Consider the following 18,352-nt stretch of genomic DNA (forward strand, 5'->3'; position numbering starts at 1 on the left):
GTGGTATCCTCTTGAGCAGAATCCATTATCACAAGTGTCTAATAGCAGGGCCACAGGTAGTTGAAGCTGAATGGCAGCCAGAGAATAGAGCACCGCCACCCTTGGGTCGAGGGTGCTGCTCTTTGTGGAGGTTACAAACAGGCACAGAGAATCAGACATCCTTAATGGTCCCTGCAACATCCGGCTGCTCGTAGTGTGATGCTCATGTTAAGATGGTACACACAGGCTTTATGTGTCGTGGAAGGGATGATTTCACTGTCATGACCCTTTTCCCCTCTTATGTTCCACATTGAGAAGCATTTTCAGCATTTCGCATCATTGCTGAGTTTTGTGATTTTTCTGTTTTGATCCCCATTCTTTGCAGATTTAAATGAGTGCGGCCTGAAGCCGAGGCCCTGCAAGCACAGGTGCATGAACACGTTCGGCAGCTACAAGTGCTATTGTCTCAACGGATACATGCTTATGCCAGATGGATCCTGCTCAAGTATGTCAAGAATCCTAGCTGTTGTCTAAGTGCCCTAGGCTTGATTTCTGACATGCTTTGGTAGCCTGCCTCTTCATCTCCACTGGACAGGATGTGTGCTTGTGTTTGTATGCATGCCTGGGGAACTGAGGATCAAAAGGAGAGGTGTATGTTTATAGACACGACATTCTCTTACTGCACAGGCCAGCATCGGTGGGCTTATAAGTGGGTTCAGAGCAAGAACCACATTTTCTAATGTTTATCCCAGTGTTCTCCCTGGGTATAATAGAAGAACCATTCCAGGTCAAAGACTATTAATGATGACTGAGACTTTGTTTAGAGAGAATCCACCGTCTCTGTTCATAAATACCTTCAAGTATGTTTTTATAATTCTTGATAATAAATCGTAGGATAATTTAAGAAATGTGTAAGAAGCTGGGCGGTGGTGGCGCATGCCTTTAAACCCAGCACTTGGGAGGCAGAGGCAGGCGGATCTCTGTGAGTTCGAGACCAGCCTGGTCTACAAGAGCTACTTCCAGGACAGGTTCCAAAGCCACAGAGAAACCCTGTCTCGAAAAACCAAAAAAAAAAAAAAAAAAAAAAAAGAAATATGCAAGAAGAAAAACTGCTTTAAGTGAAAATGAATATAACATCAGAAAAATTGAGGTTTGCTTTTTTAAAATAGGGTCTTACGTATCCTAGGGTAGCCTCCAACTTGCTATACAGTGACCTTGAATGGCTAATCTTCCTTCCTCCACCTCCTGAGTGCTGAGATTACAGGCAAGCACTGCCACGATTGCCTTTATGAGGTATTAGAGTTAGACTCTTCAATGCATGCTAGACACACATTCTAGAAACTGAGTGCATCCCCAGGCCTCAGAGGGTCAATCTTACATGTATGCATCTTTATAAGAGAATTGTATGATGTGTCCTGTTATCACTTGGTTGTGTTTTTAAAATGGACATTTCCCTCAAATTCTCTGTCGGCTGAAAATCGAATAACTTGAATTTCTATGCTAATCAACAAGCAGCGACCTGATTTTTATTTTTGCCTTATTACCAATTAACTAAGATGAATTTTACATAAAAACAATAGTAACTAATTTTGTTTAGTGCTATACAGACATCACTGGAACTTTTGTTTGATGAAAGTATATCTTTAATTGCATTTGACAATGATTCCAGAGTCTCTACGTTTTGGGGCTCACTAGGAAATCTTCTTTTGTCCTACAAAGAATTTTAATGTGTAATTGAGACAGTTAATTATATATTTTGGTTACGATTTGCATTTAACTAGAGTAATCTGGAGAAAGACCTCGGTTCTACCTTAACTGATAGAGGTCAGAGAAAGCTCTCTCCCTGCCTGCCAATCCTTTTAAAACATTAAAGGGCTTCTCCAGGTGATGATGGTCAGGGCCACTTGTCAATCATCCCGCTTCAGAGGTCATCCTTCACCCCTGCTACACCCTTCTTAGAATGGTGGTTAATTGACTCCTCAGTGTTGAATCAGTGCCCCCAATTGCAGGATTCGTGAAAACAAGTGCTTATGTTACAGGTGCTTTTTGCCTCTCGGAGACAGCCAGTCACTCTCTTTCCAGGTGCCCATTCATGTTCCATGGCAAACTGTCAGTACGGCTGTGATGTGGTCAAAGGACAAATCCGGTGCCAGTGTCCTTCCCCTGGCCTGCAGCTAGCTCCCGATGGGAGGACCTGTGTGGGTGAGTTCAGTCATCAAGCATCTGCCAGTAGATGGTTAGGATTGAATACATAGGAGAAGAAGGCAGTTTTACTTAGTCAGGTATGGAGCTGTGAACTGGTCAACACAGTCTTGCTTTTGAAACCTGAAGGACAGGAGGAAGCACCACACAGGGGAAACCAGGTGCGCATAGACAGTGAAGTCCAGCAGAGCACTGTGTTCAGGACAAGTGGATCTCGGTTTTTGTAATCCAGACGGAAGGGAGTGGTGGAGCTGAACAGCTCACTAAATCTACACTAGTACATGTGCTGGACTACAGGGCTTAGCATTGTTCTAGAATATTGAGATGGCAGTATAGATTATGTGGAGTTTGGACTTTCTGAAGCTGACTGAGCCACACACTAGCTATGATAGTTAGGAAAAGAACTAAATAAGGTATCTAGAGAAACAAAGCCAGGAAGGGTCCATCTTAGAAAATAATCATTCGAGAATAATCATTAGGGAATAATTATTAATAATCATTAGGGAAGTTCTAAAGTTAGTCCTGGGCCATTAGGTGTATAAAGAATGCATCAAGGGGCTGGAGAGGCAGATAGCTAAGAGCACTCACAGTACAGCCCACAACCATCCAGTTCTCGGGGACCTAACTCCCTCTAACCTCCTCAGGCGCCAGACATGCACATGATACCCATATGTATACACAGTCGGAACAGTCATAATAGAAAATAATTTAAAAAAATTAAAGAACCTGCCGAGAGGTGAAGTTGTTTGGAGGAGATAAGAGTGGCCGCAAAATGTACAGTTTCATGACTTCCTGTCTCCGTGTAGAGCAGGAGGTGGTGGGCATGAATGGGCTGGTGGAGGGAGCGAGACTGGTTCCAGTCGTTTTCTGTGGGTAGAGCAGGACGATTTACCAGACCTGTTTGGCGAAAGGTTTAGTAGCATGCATGCTTCTAGTTCAAGCAACTAAGTAGACGCAGCAGAGTATCTGCCAATGCTGCATGTGAGGGAAGAAGAGCTTGGTGTGTGTGTTGCGGGGGTTGGGGGGAGCTGAAAGCTGGAGATGCTGAATTCCCGTCTGTTCCTACGGTAGCTGGGGGATACCGTTACGATGACGTGCCTGTCTTTGCCCTTCCTAAGATGCAATTGACTTACGTTTCTAGATATTGATGAATGCGCTACTGGGAGAGTCTCCTGCCCTCGATTTAGGCAGTGCGCCAACACCTTTGGGAGTTACATCTGCAAGTGCCACGCTGGTTTCGACCTCATGTACATTGGAGGCAAATACCAGTGTCACGGTAATGGAACTGTCCCGTTCCTATGTAAGCTTTCTGCTGGTAGCATTGAGAAGTCTCCAGCTGTGGTGATAACTGGATTGCTGGGATGGGGTGGAGGAGGGGGGGTACAGGCATTAAAAGAAACAAAGTCTGCCTCCCCCACCCGCCATTCTGGAGACATGTGTACCGTGTCTCTTCTGTTCACCATCGCTGTTTTACGTGGACCTCTGTTCCACGTGGTGTGCGTTCCGTGTTGTCACGTGTCTCTCCACTTGCTTTTCTGCCCCCATGCAGACATCGACGAGTGTGCCCTGGGGCAGCACCAGTGCAGCAGCTCTGCCCGATGTTACAACGTCCACGGGTCCTACAAGTGTAAATGCAAAGATGGCTACGAGGGCGACGGACGGCACTGTGTGTGTGAGTAAATCCTGCCCTGCTCACGTCTTCAGGAAGTATGGGGTTGGTGAAGGCCATTGCTGAAGAAGATGAGGGAGCTAATAGTCATTGAAGACATGGTTTTCATACCTACGAATCTCAACCTATCCTATAACTAGCATTCAAAGCCGTAGAATGTCCCGAGTACAGTCTGGGAGTTGCTTCCTTTCAGCTAGAAAGAAAGGATGGGCTCCGCCCTAATCACTGGAATTTGTTGAATCTGCAATAAACATCCACTGTTAGCATTGCGTTATGATAATTGGGATGTAGTCTGCGTGTTTGTTTTCTACTGGAAATAGTTCCGGTATTTATTTTCCCTACATTTAAAACTGCCTGGCTCTTTGGTTGTCTCTGGAGTCGTAGGTTACTAGACAAACATGCGAAATGCAAGCGCCTGAAGATGAAAGCCCAACAAACCGGAGGCCGTAATGTACTGCACATTTCATGTAACACTAGATAACTTTAAAATTTTTCCTGAGTAGAACATTTACTGAAAAACCACAGGGCATAAAATTCTGTGGATTAAAGGGCTTTTGAAGTGTTGTGAAGTCATTCCTACTCTGGAATATTATCATTCCAGGCAGATTAAATATTGATTCTTTTTGGTGAAGATTATCAATGGGAAATATACAGATGATTTTTTAATTTTGAAAATCTATTTTTAGAAAGCAAATATAAATTAGCAAATGTGAGGAAAAGCCAGTTATAAGACTCATTTTTTTTGCACAAGTTGAGTACATCTAAGGCGTAGGTGAGGCAGTATCTGCCCAGTTAGTAGAGTTTGAAACACAGTTGCATAACACACATGCAGGAGGGGAACACAGCACAGACTGTGTTTCTCACAAAAATGTAATCTTTCCACATTTGGGGAGAAACATTCTGTTGCTACTGCTTTGTAAATGTTGAAAACATTTTTGTGCTTCAGAAATACATATTCATTACAGAAACACCAAAATATTTTTTCATGTTTGTTAAGGCACACACATTTGTTATCAGAAAATCCCGTGGCGTCTTATAGCCAAGAATGGAAAAAGAGGACTTGTTAGCATGAGGTGTTTCTGTGCATGTGTTTCGTTCACAGTTTCCCGTTGCACTTTTTTTAAGAGAGAAATATTTTCATATTAATTTAATCTTTGGATTTTTTTTTTCAGATATCCCCAAAGTCATGATTGAGCCTTCAGGTCCAGTTCACGGGCCAGAGAGAAATGGTACAATCTCAAAGGGTGATGGCGGACATGCTAATCGGATTCCTGATGCTGGGAGTACTAGGTGGCCCCTGAGGACACCGTATATTCCTCCTGTCATCACCAGTTGGCCCACTCATAAGCCAACAACAAGACCTACACCAAACCCAACACCACAGCCTACTCCACCGCCCCCACCCCCGCTGCCAACAGAGCTCAGAACGACTCCGCCTCCACCACCAACCCCAGAAAGGCCACCCACCACACTGACGACTGTAGCTCCTGACACCAGGACATCTCCTCAAGTGACTACGGCTGACAGTGGGATACAGACAGATCCTCAGAAACCCAGGGGAGATGTGTTCAGTAAGTCACATGAATTCTTATATCTCTTTAAAGATTTATTTATTTTATTTTGTGTGCATGAGTGTTTTGCGTTTGTGTATGTAATATATACTGTGTCTCTGCTCACTTGGGTCAGAAGAGAGCACTGGAATCCCTAGACCTGGTATTGCAGTTGGTTGGGAGTCACCGTGTGTGTACTGGGACTCAAACCTGGGTCCTCTGCAAGAGCACTGCTACCAGTTCTGAGCCATCTCTCCAGCCTCAATTATTATCTTTTAGGATGATATTCAACCCTGGACCATCTTTTTAGGAAATCCAACTAATGAAAAGATTTAGGTGATTCAGGTCCATCCATGCCGATTGCCATGTAGTGTAGAAAGCTAGGTGAAGAGTCAGTGCGATTGGGCGAGTAGGAAGGAATGTGTGGAGACAACCTCCTGTCTCTCATAAAAGCCAGGCAGCAAATCACAGATCTTATCCACTGTGGGAATTCTCTTAATATAGTCGGCTTTACTTGGTGGTGTTCTAAAGTGGGAAACTTAATATGCCCAATGCTACTTAACTTTTAACCTTCATTCATTCAGTGACAAAGTGTGAGCACCCTTTGGGGTGACAAACCATGTTAGATATTGGACTCATAATGATAAGACAAGAAGTGTTACAGTCTGGTGGGAAGGAGAGGCCTGGTAGTTAGCTGCTGTACCATGTCAGAGAACAGAATGGGATTTGTGGAGACTCTTCTGGGAATGGAGGAAAGGGGTCAGACTTTTTTATATGGGACATTTACAGATTGCTGAGTGGAGCTGGACAGAGGGAATGAGGGAAGAGAGACCTCACAGTTAAAGAAGAGGCAGAACAACAGGGGCACAGGAACAGGAAGCAGTGTAGACCGCCGGTCAGAGGGGTCTGTCAGGGAGAGAGATGAGGCTGAGCGTTTGCCCCTCGTGCTGGCTGTTAGCTGGTGAAGCATGAAGATGGGCCCCAGGTAAGAGTCCTAGACCTTCGCAGGTACTGAGCAGAGGGGAAATCACCAGTGGAGACAGGCTGTGGGAAGAAAAGGAAGGCGAGGGGGGAAAGGCTGCTCTCTTGTTCCCAGACTAAACTTGGCATATTGACACTGTCCATTTGTGTATCCTCACTTGCCTGTTTCACTTCACGTATGTTTAGCCTCTTGTACATTCATAACGTCTACCAACCCTGTACCTTTATGTCATTACCAATTCATGCTTTTCCCATGATGGAGCCAACGTGTGCCATTTAAATTAAGTGTCACTAATGTTTTATGAGTTAAATAGAATAATGATGCTTGTAATTCTTGTGTATGTGGGTATGTATTTATTTGTATGTGTGTGCATACACGTGTGTGAGTGTGTATATACACATGTGTGGGTATGTATATGCTTATATGTTTGCGGGTGTGTGTATACACATGTGTGGATGTGTATATACTTCTGCAGGCATGTGTGCGGGTGTGTATATACTTGCATGTGTGTGCACACTCATGTGTGCGGATATATATACATATATATATATATATATATATATATATATATATATATATATACTTGTACGTGTGCACACGTGGAGACCACCTAACAACTCTGGGTGTTGTTTCTCAGGTGGAGTCAACTTTTTTTTCTTTTGGGACAGGGTCTCTCATTGATCTGGAATTGCTCACAGGCTAGTCTGGGTAGCTGGTGAGGTACAGGGGTCCATCTCTCTGGGACTCTCCAGCATGCTGGTTACAAGTGCTCCAGGCCCAGATCTACACTTTTAACCTAGTTTCCGGGGGGTCAAACACAAGCACTGTACTAACTGAACCATCTCCCCAGCCCCCACGATGACTGTAGTTCTTCGCAAGAGAAGACACATGAGATTATGAGTTCCCTTTTCCTTTGGTGCTGCCGTTTATTTGAAGGGAGATTGAGATTCGTTCTACTGTGGTTGCGCATGGTTTAGGCCATCTGCATACGTTCTAGGAGAATTAGATGATAGATCTCAAAATATCCATCTCATGTGCATATCTATTTGGTTTTGAAATTGATTGCTGTGTGTGTTGTCTCTCCTTTATATTTTCCTATCTTTTTGTGATCATCACATAATGTGATTTTTACTCATGTCTCAGCCAAGTATGCTATGTATGTTATTTTCCTGCCTTTACTGATCATGAAGCAGTATAGCATAAACACACACACTGATGGAGAGAACATCTTTCTAGGCATTCCTTGTAATAGTTTCTCTTGTTAAAGAGACCTCATGAATGCTCTTCTTTTCACACATAGATACACATCAAGGAATTAAAGATAGTGTAGAAATTTACTAGGTGAAACCTAGCAGTGTAAGACTGAAAGGGTTTTAGCTGCAGTGTAAGACAGACTGAGGAGGTCCCAGCTGCAGTGTAAGACAGACTGGGGGAGGGGGAGTCCTAGCTGCAGTGTAAGACAGACTGGGGAGGTGCCCAGCTGCAGAGTAAGTCAGACTGGGGTGGTCCTAGCTGCAGTGTAGGACTGGGGAGGTCCCAGCTGCAGTGTAACACTAGGGAGGTCCTAGCTGCAGAGATTCTCCAGAGCCCTTACTGTAGTGAGTGTGATCCCTGGGGCATTCTCTGGGCGATCACCTTGATCGTGTGCCAGGACTATCACATGGCACAGATAACCTTGCCACCCAGACACGCTGCCAGGAATTCAACTCCACTCTCCCTTCATCTTCAGCAATAGCTGCTCCTAAGTTTAGCGTGTAGGAGAATATTGTGGCGACTTCTAAACTTGGTTTCTTGTGGTTATAGCATATATTCTGAAAAATGAAAGCTATTTATTCAGAAAAAGAAAACATTGTTTATTCTCTGTGAAAATCGTAAGGAACCTTAGCATATTTTTAGTTCACCTGATTTTTTTATTCTAAAAAGGATTATACCTAAAGTGACACCATTTCTTACAAGAACTTGTGTACCTTTCGACCAAGTCTTCTCTCTCTTTCAGTTTATAGATTCAAAATTTACCATATGTCTATAATCTAAATGATTGTGAAATACAATATTTTCCAGATTTTTAGAAATATAATCAGGTGCCAATGCTGTATGAGACACGCATGAAGGACTCTGCATGGTGAGATGTATTGATTAACAAAAAGGCTTGTCAACCATGGAGAGCGGTCATCTCAGCGTGTCTGCTTCTGAGCGCCTCAAGATAGTTAAAATACAGTTTACTTTATGAATGTATTATGAAAAGTTAGTTTAAAGACTCACCAATAGCGGGCGGTGGTTGCGCACGCCTTTAATCCCAGCACTTGGGAGGCAGAGGCAGGCAGATCTCTGGGAGTTCGAGGCCAGCCTGGTCTACAAGAGCTAGTTCCAGGACAGGCACCAAAGCTACAGAGAAATCCTATCTTGAAAAATCAAAAAAAAAAAAGACTCACAAATATTTTTAATGCAAGAAAGATTTATGAAACAATCCCACAACACAATATGGGCTTGCAAAGAGCACCGTCGACTGCAGCGTTTTGTTGCTTGGATACTGCTACGAAAGAAAAGGATGCAGAATTGCAAACTTCCATTTTAAACTGCAAATAAGTGGTCCCTGTGCTAATTGCCATAGTCTCTGGGCATTTTAATTTGGGGCCTAGGGACATTACGAAAGCTGCATTACTGAAGTGTCCTAGAGTCTTATTCTTATATCCCATGATTTTATGAGGACTCTTAAATCACTCCTGTTATATCCAGCACCCTTCCCCATAGCCCAGATCACAACAGAGACACCCTTGTTTAACCGAAATTTAAGAAACCATAATGTTGTCCTACTCCGCGGCAATGACTCTTGGTCATTGTGTTAAGGTTCACTTCCCATGAACTTCCAGAAGTATTTCAGAAAATGAATCTACTCTTCTTCAGATTAAGTAGTTTGAATTGCATTTCTTGTTGAAGCTAAATTCCCCTTCTTGATTCTGATGGCTTTTCAAATAAATGATCAGCTATTTCAGATTACAGTTTTACTCTCGCCCTGACCGAGGGTAACATAGCCACCGACGGTAAACATTCTCTAGAAGATTTTATGTCCAGTATACTTTTAAAATTTAAGCCTGATGTTGAGAGCTTGTATAAGTCGTGAGAAGGGAGTATGAAAATAGGTTGAAGCATGTGAGATGGATTCCCTCCGGGTCTCTTCTTACAATGCATTGAGTCAGGAAGCCTGGGTTTGCTTCATCCCTCTGATATTTATGAGTTTGCAACTTTGCTCAATTACCCAGGCCTTCTTTTCCACTGAGTGGGTTCAAGGTCCAAGAGAATTCAAGTAAAAATTGTATGAATAATGAAGTGCTACGAACTGGGATAGATTATTTACTGTATTGATTCACTATAGCCATACTGGGGAGAATAAATATATTAAAAAGTCACCTTTCATGTAGGATATGAAATATTCAGCATCTATTTCAAAATAAGAGTAATCTGAGGTAGTGGTCCTCGACCCTCCTCATGCTGCAACTATTCATACAGTCCCTTATGTTGTGCTGACCCCAACCATAAAATTACTTTCATCACCACTTCATAACTATATTTCTGCTACTGTTATAAATCGTAATGTAAATCTTTTACATTGTACATAGAGGTTGGTGAAAGGGTCCCAACCCCCAGACTGAGAGCCACTGCTTTAAGGGCGCTAAAGATTTTTGTTAATGGGACTAGAAACTAACCAGATGCATTTTTCAGAGCCAACTGTAAACCAGCTCAATAGGCTAGTTTGAACTGTACTAATGCCCCTGACAAAGTATGACATTGTTCTTTCATTACTGGGACAAAGTAGTATTTCTTCAAGTGTGTTTCATGGGCCGTTAGCTTCCTGAAATGTTACGTAAGTTCTGGGGTCAAATACATTAAGAAGTCTGAGGTTTAGCCAGGTTAAGTAGGTGTGATAGCTCTAAGGCTTCTCAAAACTATAATGTGCTAATGGTCACCATCAGTCTCTAGAAGCATAGTACAGTGTGTGTATCTACAGATAGAGTTAACGGTGGGATTGTTTAACTCACTGGATTAGAGGTCTCAACAAACTGGTGTCTGGTCAGTTCTTGGCTGAACTGGGAAGTACGGAGACTTCTCACCACAGTCACCAAGAGTCCGGATGACAGCTTGCATCCTATGCCATGCAGAGACTAATGAGACTGTTCTGAGATGGTCGGGTGGAGATCATAGTGGCTCAGGTAGGGAGAAAGATGCCAGGCAGGCAAGCAGAAAAATCAAATTTAAATGGTGGCATGTCTATCTGAATACAGGGGATTGCTGGAAAATGGGGGACTAGACACAAAAACAAGACTCTGCTGTCCACAGAGATAAAGGTAATAGGTAAGAGCTATATAAGAGCAAAAGAAATAAAGATCTTAGCGGAGGAAATTGGGGAGAATGCATCCCTTTATAGCAGTATGATAAATGAAATATAAAGTGACTCTCATCAGTTTTAAAAGTTGATTGGAAAAATAGCTGTATTTTCTATATGTTAACTAAAAATTTTAATATAAAACAATATATATCATCCTATCTCAATTAGATGTAAAATATATGACCCCATATGTTTAGAGGTATATGAAAGCCTGGAAGAAGAAAGTCAGAAATGACCATGGGCATATGCCATGCATGGTGCTTTCAGTGGTTTCCATTGCTTGCTTGTTATCCTCATGCAGTAGTTTTCCAGTTCTTCATTGTCATCGTCAAGGCTAACCATGAGTTGTTATCCTTATTGTGACGATGACTCCTTAGGAGGGGGCAGTGGGAATGGACTCTCAGTCTCCCCCTGGAAGAGTGAACGGTGGCGGCGTACGTTCTGAGAGAGGACCCAGGGAATTCTGGTTCTGATCATGCCAGTTTCATTTGAAGCATTTCTAGCTTTTAGCATTTAGAATGTTTCATTAACTTCTAACTGTTCAAAACTTCCTTTAGAATAGAATATACCATGAATGGACAATTTCAGCCAAAAGACTCCAATTACTACAAGGAATATAGTATCCCTTGAACCAGTGGACATTCCCCCCCCCCATTTTTTTTTTCTGTTTTCAGAATCCACATTGAACTAGAATCATTCATGGTGCTTATCTAAGGTTTGTCTTTTCTGGAGGGTACTCATTCATGCAGACTGCCTCAGTGCATCCGTATGTGCACAAATTACATGCAGGTCTTATCAAAGTGAGCACCCTGTTTCCGTGGAGCCGGGATAGGATCTGAGGCTGCGTTGTGAACACAATCACAAGTATGCTGTTGCTGTGCAGGCCAGATTGTGTGGCAAGGTTGTCTCAGCTTCAGTGGCAGCCTCCATCCAGGGAAATCATGTCTTGCATAGAAGAGATTTGGCCAAATGTAGGCCGATTCAAAATATAATAATTGCATAAAGGAAATTTACCACCTGCACCGTGTAAAACAAAGGTGAAGGTGTTGTAGACTCAGGGTTATAGAATATAATGTAACTAATCTCTGCCACATTGTTTACAAGTGGCTGAGGACCAGCCTTGCTGTTGGAGAACATGAGAATGAGCTGAAAGCCCCGGCATCGAATAGTGAGAGGGCAGTTGGTTCCTTCCTCTGGACTGCGGCTCTGCAGCGTGCTGTCCTGGGGTTGTTTTTATTTCTCTTCAAGAGTTTTAATAGTTCATAGATGCCAGTGTTTTCAGTCACAGACATCTTATAGTCTCTTTTCTAATTCTGTGTGGTGATGAGTAAACAGTTTGTTTCAGCTGAGGGGTGAAAAGGTCTTCCAACCGGTGTGTTCTCAAGTAATCAGTAAGACCTGCAGAGTCCCCAAGTGATGTTGTCATCTGCCCAGAAATTAAGTCTCTGCCAATACTGTTGGAGAGGCGAGTAGCTGCTGTTCATAGGTCAGGGCCTGGTGCTGTGAATTCTGACAGTTTTTAAGATTATTTTTTATTTGTATTTTAATGGGATTTTTGTGGTGACTGGAAAGAAAAAAAATGGTTCTTTTCAGAAAGTATAAATTGAGTTCTGAGTGAACATTGCCTGGGTTAGAGATCAGAATTTTTTTAAAGCTCTGCACATTTGCCTATGGAGTTAAAATGAAAAAGACCGTGTTTGGGGCATGTTACCAGATTCTTGTGTCTCTGGATCCTCATCTAAACGTTGAGGTAGTTTCTGTTTACCCCTCACTGGGAGGCTGGGTCAGTTCGTTGGGACGGTCCGTGTAGAATACTTACCACAGCGATTACCATGTAAGAACATCAGCTGTTTCTACACCCACTGATGCTGAATTTATTTTTATAGTAATAACAGGAGTTTCCTAATTAATTCATAAAAGAAGCCACATACTCTAGTGATGACTATTTTTTTTTTCTGATGCTTTTTACTACGGTTGGCTACAGTTTTAATGCTGTTTTTGGCTAATGTCTTTCCAAAACGAATTGATCTGCCAGTGCGAGCAGAGAGACTGAGGACAGAAATGAGCTACTCTGGGGAGCCTCTGTTTATCACTACAGAGTTAGAAGTTTGTGTTTAGACCAGGCGCTCATAGCACATACAGAGTTAAATGGATAATTAAAATAGAGACACTGCAGCTCAGCATTCTCACTGTGAATCTGATGACAACTGTCTCCCAGCCATGAATCTGTCCAGGCAGCAAGCTTTCATGGTAGGTCCTGTGAGTAGCAAAACCAAAAGCTTCCCTTCGGCTTTTAATAGACGATTTGGATGAGTGGAGGTGCACACACTGGCCTGCGGGAGCCTCACCCTCCCAGGTTGCTTTGACTTAGAAGAGGGCGGGAGAACTAAGCCTCTGGGATATTCCCTTGCTTACAGTCATTCTTAGTGAAGAGCCAGGATTCGGAGTCTCAGTCCTCACAGGAGTTCCCTGGGTAATACCTCTGAGTTGTTCTGAAAGTTTATAAAAGGAACATAGAAAATACAGAGGAGGGTGAGGTCTACCACCCCCACAGGTTCGTTACTGAGCACCTGGGCCTGTCCTCTCCTCTTACCAAGGACTTACTGCTTCCCATCTCTGTTGATTGCTCTGAGGCTCTGTCTTTTGATCTCTGTTGGTCCTTCCTATAGGATGCAGTGTTGGAAGCAAGATCTTATTTCTGTGGCGCTCAGCAACCCTTTTCTTGTTTCAAGAAGCCAACATTTGGCTAAGACATTTCTTGAATGGGGGCAAGGAAATTGCAGCGGCATTTCCAATCTCTTTATTTTCTTCTCTCTGCTGAGTGTGTTCTGCATTTGGAGTGGCAGGGGGAGGAGAGAGATGATACAACCCCATAAAGCCCTTATTGCTTATGCGATCCTCCATGCTGTAGTCTCTTAAAATTCCTAGATTTTTTTTTCCACCTCAAGTACATTAGAATAGACTAGAATCAATACATGTGCTGCAGCTGTCTCTTCAGTGAAGAAACCCCTAAGCATAGAAAGAATTGAGGACAGTGTTGTCTGTAATCTTTAGTCCAACAACTAATGCCAGATCTGGACTGGGTGATGTCATCCAAACCACTTTGGGTAGAACCTGAATATGTAAACCTTCCTTTAAAATATAAATGCTTACAGGTTTGCAATCAGCTTGACTGTGGAGTATTTGTGCAGTAATATTTACATCTTCTTCTCTGTGTTTACTGTTAAGGTTTTATTGAGTAAAACCTGCAGCTGACTGACTGAGAGATCTTATATTTGAATATAGACTATAAGTTACTATTATCACATCCCTGGAGATTTAACAGAATTTACTAAGATGGCATTCGTTCATTTGTTTGTTTGTTTGTTTTTAGAGACAGGGTTTCTTTGTGTAGCTTTGGCTGTCCTGGAACTCACTCTGTAGACCACTAGACCAGGCTGGCCTTGAACTCACAGAGATCCCCCTGCCTCTGTCTCCCTGAGTGCTGGGATTAAAGGTGCGCGCCACCACCACCACCACCACACAAGATGGCATCTTTTGCAGACTCTGAAGCCATTATGAGACAGTCCTGTATCCTTAGCCCACTGAAGTCAGACAGCCTCCCTCTTTAGGTGTTAGTACCTTCTGATATCCCATAGTCTTCATCTTTGGAGGTTAGTGCCCACTGTCTCCAAAGTCTCCATCTTTGGGGATCCCTACCCTCTGTATCCCACAGTCTTCATCCTTGGGAATTATACCCTCTATGTCCACCATCTCCATCTTTGGGAGTTTATTTAGAAGCAACAAGCAAGATTTTTGTTTTTGTTTTTTTGAGACAGAGTCTCACTATGTAGCCGTGGCTAGCCTGTGACTCACTATGTAGGCCATGGTGGCCTTGAATTCATACAGATTTGCTTGCTTCTGCCTCCCCAGTGCTGGGGTTGAAGCCATATGCCATCACACCAAGAGAATGTTTTTATTGGTGCAGTTTTGAATCATGTCAGGAAAACGTTGGGGAATTTGTTTTACAGCGATTGCACCATAAGTGTTTCCTCCGCTCACCTTCCTCCTTGCCATTCTCCAAGTGCGGCAGAGTGATCATTTTATCTGGCAAACCTTACCTTGTCACTACTGAAAAACCCTTTACAGTATCCAATTTATGTTCTTCCATTAAAGCACCCATGATATATCCATCTTCACCTCAAAGAATGTAGGTCAAAGGAAGGTGAGAGCGAAATGTGTCCCATGCTTCACAGGTGCTCAGCCCAGTGCTGGGTGCCACAGTGATGCTCTACACTTTGATCCCTTCGTGAGTGGGGATGGTGAAGGAAAGAAAATAAATGAACAGGAACATGTTAGTATGCTTTATGCTTTGTAATCTTTGTAACTATGCCATTCTAAGTCTAAGAAAGTATCTCGTCCCTTCCTTTCTCTTTACCACATCGTGTGGGCTCTCACCACCACTGTGTACTCCGCATGTGACTGATCCGTGCAGCCTTTACGCTTGCTGCGCAGGGCACCATCTTCCTCACCCCAGGTTTGCGCTTTGTGTGTGGAAGGTTCTGCCTCTTTCCCGTTCAGTTTAAATTGTTCTTTCCGGAGGAAACCTCCCAATCTTCCTTGATAACACAGAGCCAGGTACAGAGTACCCGGCCCCGTCAACGCAGACAAAGGCCAAGGGCACCCTTCATCATAACGCCCATAGGCTCTACACTGCAAGAGTCAAGTTTCTCCATTTCCGAGGTCCTTTTTTTATTCTGCTACTAGAGAATGGAACAAAAGCATGATTGTGTGCAAATGTTTTTATAACGTATGCCATGAGAAGTGAAGCCCATTTACCTACAACTTTGTACTCCTAATAAATAAGAAAGGTTTTCTCTAAGAGTCTAAAAATGAGAAAAGGAAAGCTGTCATTGCTGACAGTCATTCAGTACTCCCAGGACCAGTGAGCAGCCTACCCACAGGGCTCATCTGTCTTATCTTGGACTTTATCATCCCTGCCCATCTGTGTGTGTGTGTGCGCGCGCGTGTGTGAGTGCATGCGTATGCATGCATATGTGTATCTTGTGTTTATGCATGTATACCTGGTATGTGTGTGTCTGCACATGGTGTGTGTTGTGTTTGTGCAAGTGTGTGTATGTTTGTGTGTATGTGTGCACACATGCTGTGAAAGAGGAAGGTGCTTCCCTGTTTTGACTTTTGAAATAAAAGTAGGGGAAGAATCCAGATGGAGTAGACTGAGAACAGTTGCAAATAGGATAAGACTGTCAGTTTAAAAGTCCTTGCTAACAATAATAACATAGAGAAAGAGAACCTTGGGAATGTCATCAGTTTTACAGTAGTCTGTGTCTCTTATGCCCTGTCTTATAAAAATAAAGTATTAATTAAATTTCTGGCAAAGAGAAGGGAGTATTCCCTGGCCTCTGGTCAAGAATTTCATCAACAACTTTCCCACAATTTTCCCTACTCTCTGACCCAGCTATTCTTCATCTTCAGGCAGTGTTTTTTCTCCCTACCCCTTTTCAAACCTTAAGATGTCCATTTATCTTCATGTTTGATGTTCGTGTCTGCCATTAGAATTCAAGCTTCAAGCTTCATATGATCTGCGCCCTTGTTGGTCGTGTTCCCTCTCTTCACACCGTCTCCTCAGTGCCCACCCCGGGCTTGGTGTTTGTTTGGAAATCAAACATAGATGGAATGAATGCATAAATATTGACTTAAATGAATCAGTTCTCTTCAAGTGTATTCTTAGGCTCTGTCCCACTTGTGACAGTTGATTCGGGGTGTTGACAAGAACATGGTTTCAAGACAGGATCTTTGCATTTGCTCAGTGATCTCCAAGTGCCGGTCACCAGGTCAAGCCCTGGAGATGCCAGATGAGTAGAATGTGATTGATGCCATCGAGGACCTCAGGGACTAGCAGAGAGACAGGTGTGTGTGCGAGAGAGAGAGAGAGAGAGAGAGAGAGAGAGAGAGAGAGAGAGAGAGAGAGAATAACTACAGTTCCTTACAAAAGCATATGAAAGTAACAGGCATACAGGGCTATTGACGAACAGGGAGGAGTTGAATTCTGCTAGGGGTGTGAAAGTTTCCAGAGCTTTCTCTGATGTTGATGCTGGACCTGAAAGGAAGAGGGGATGTTTGTTCAGGTTATAATTAGTTGGACAAGGAGCCCCAGTGTCAGGGATGTGGAAACAAATGGCATGCTTAGACAGTGCTGTGTGTTTTGTTGGGGTGAATGGCTAATGCTGTACCAGGAAAGCTCCCGTACTTGATCTTATAGGATTGAGGAACCTGCTTAGATAGGGAACACTGTGCGAATAGGCGTGTGCTAGTGTACAGCAGTGTGCAGAGCTCTGTGGAGGGAGGTGGGTGCTGTGATAGGCATTTTCATTAAAGTTCAGAATGCATCTTCCACAGAGATGAATTTGACAATTTTTTGCTAGAAATCAGGAATTGTTTTACATCATAGTGCTCTGTGTGTGTGTGTATGTGTGTGTGTGGTGTATGTGTATGTTCATGTGTGTGCGTGTATGTGAGCACATGGGTATGTGTGTCAAAAACCAGCGGTCAACCTGCGATATCTTTTTTGTCACTCTCCACCTTGTTTTCATTCATTCATTCATTCATTCATTCATTTTTGAAGCTCAGGGGCAGTTTTATTAGTGGCAGGCTGTATGTTTCCACAGCTGCTGGGAGGAGGGAACAGGGAGGAGAAAATGAAGTTGGTCTGCCTTCTACGTCAGGAATGGAGGTTAGATCTGAAAAAGACGGAAGGCAGAGTTACACCCCTGGGTTAGACCTCCAGCACTAGCTGGCCTGAGGAGTGAAGATCTGCAAGCCACAGCCTCCTGCTTTGTCGTTTAGATAGGGTCAGGGCCTCTCACCAAACCAGAAGCATCCCTTTGGCTAGGTGGGCTGGCCAAATACTTTCAGGGATCCTCCTGTCTCTGACTCCACAGTTTTTCATGTGGGGTCTGGGGATCCAAAACTCAGGACTCAGTCATATACAGCAGGTACTTTAGCACCCAAGCAATCTCCCTGGCTCAGTGGTTAAGTGCACTGACAGTTCTTGCAGAGGACCCGCGTTCAATTCCCAACAGCTACATAGTAGCTCACAACTGTAACTGCAAGATCTGACACCCTCACATAGACATACATGCAGGCAAAACACCAATGCAAATAAAAAATAAATGAATAAATAATTTTTAAAAAGTTTCTCTTACTTAGAATTATAGAAACTTTGAAAATTGTGTTTTAATTTGTATCCAGGTAAATATGAGAGTATAGATCCCTGCACAACGGATTATATCCCTCCTTATGTAAGATGAACAGAAATGCATAGGCTTCCCTTCATCCTTCTTAAAGACAGGGTGTCGTTTAAAGGAGGGGAACAAACCATCAGCTTCTCTCTTGCAGTTCCACGGCAGCCTTCGAATGACCTGTTTGAAATATTTGAAATCGAAAGAGGAGTCAGCGCGGACGACGAAGCAAAGGACGACCCAGGTAGTGGCTCTTCCATTCCATCTCAAGTCTTGCCCTCCATCCCAAGAAAAGAACTTGAATTTTCTTCTCAGTTGGGATATAAAACAGTGGGTTTCATTAAT

General features: G+C 43.2%; 1 protein-coding gene across 3 annotated transcripts in view; it reads left to right on the forward strand.

Moving 5' to 3' along the window:
* The window catches only part of Npnt (nephronectin), a 65,133-nt gene that overhangs the window by 36,823 nt on the left and 9,958 nt on the right, over positions 1 to 18,352 (forward strand). For all 3 annotated transcript variants that reach the window (XM_041658895.1, XM_041658904.1, XM_041658913.1), the window contains 6 exons: positions 365 to 484; positions 2,062 to 2,181; positions 3,323 to 3,457; positions 3,731 to 3,853; positions 5,023 to 5,421; positions 18,165 to 18,251. In XM_041658895.1, the coding sequence (XP_041514829.1) occupies positions 365 to 484; positions 2,062 to 2,181; positions 3,323 to 3,457; positions 3,731 to 3,853; positions 5,023 to 5,421; positions 18,165 to 18,251 (984 nt within the window). The remainder of the gene's footprint in view (positions 1 to 364; positions 485 to 2,061; positions 2,182 to 3,322; positions 3,458 to 3,730; positions 3,854 to 5,022; positions 5,422 to 18,164; positions 18,252 to 18,352) is intronic.

The sequence above is a fragment of the Microtus oregoni genome, unplaced genomic scaffold (genome assembly GCF_018167655.1).
Source record: "Microtus oregoni isolate MIOR12 unplaced genomic scaffold, Mior012 000000F_ref0000247, whole genome shotgun sequence".
In the NCBI taxonomy this organism is placed as follows: Eukaryota; Metazoa; Chordata; class Mammalia; order Rodentia; family Cricetidae; genus Microtus; species Microtus oregoni.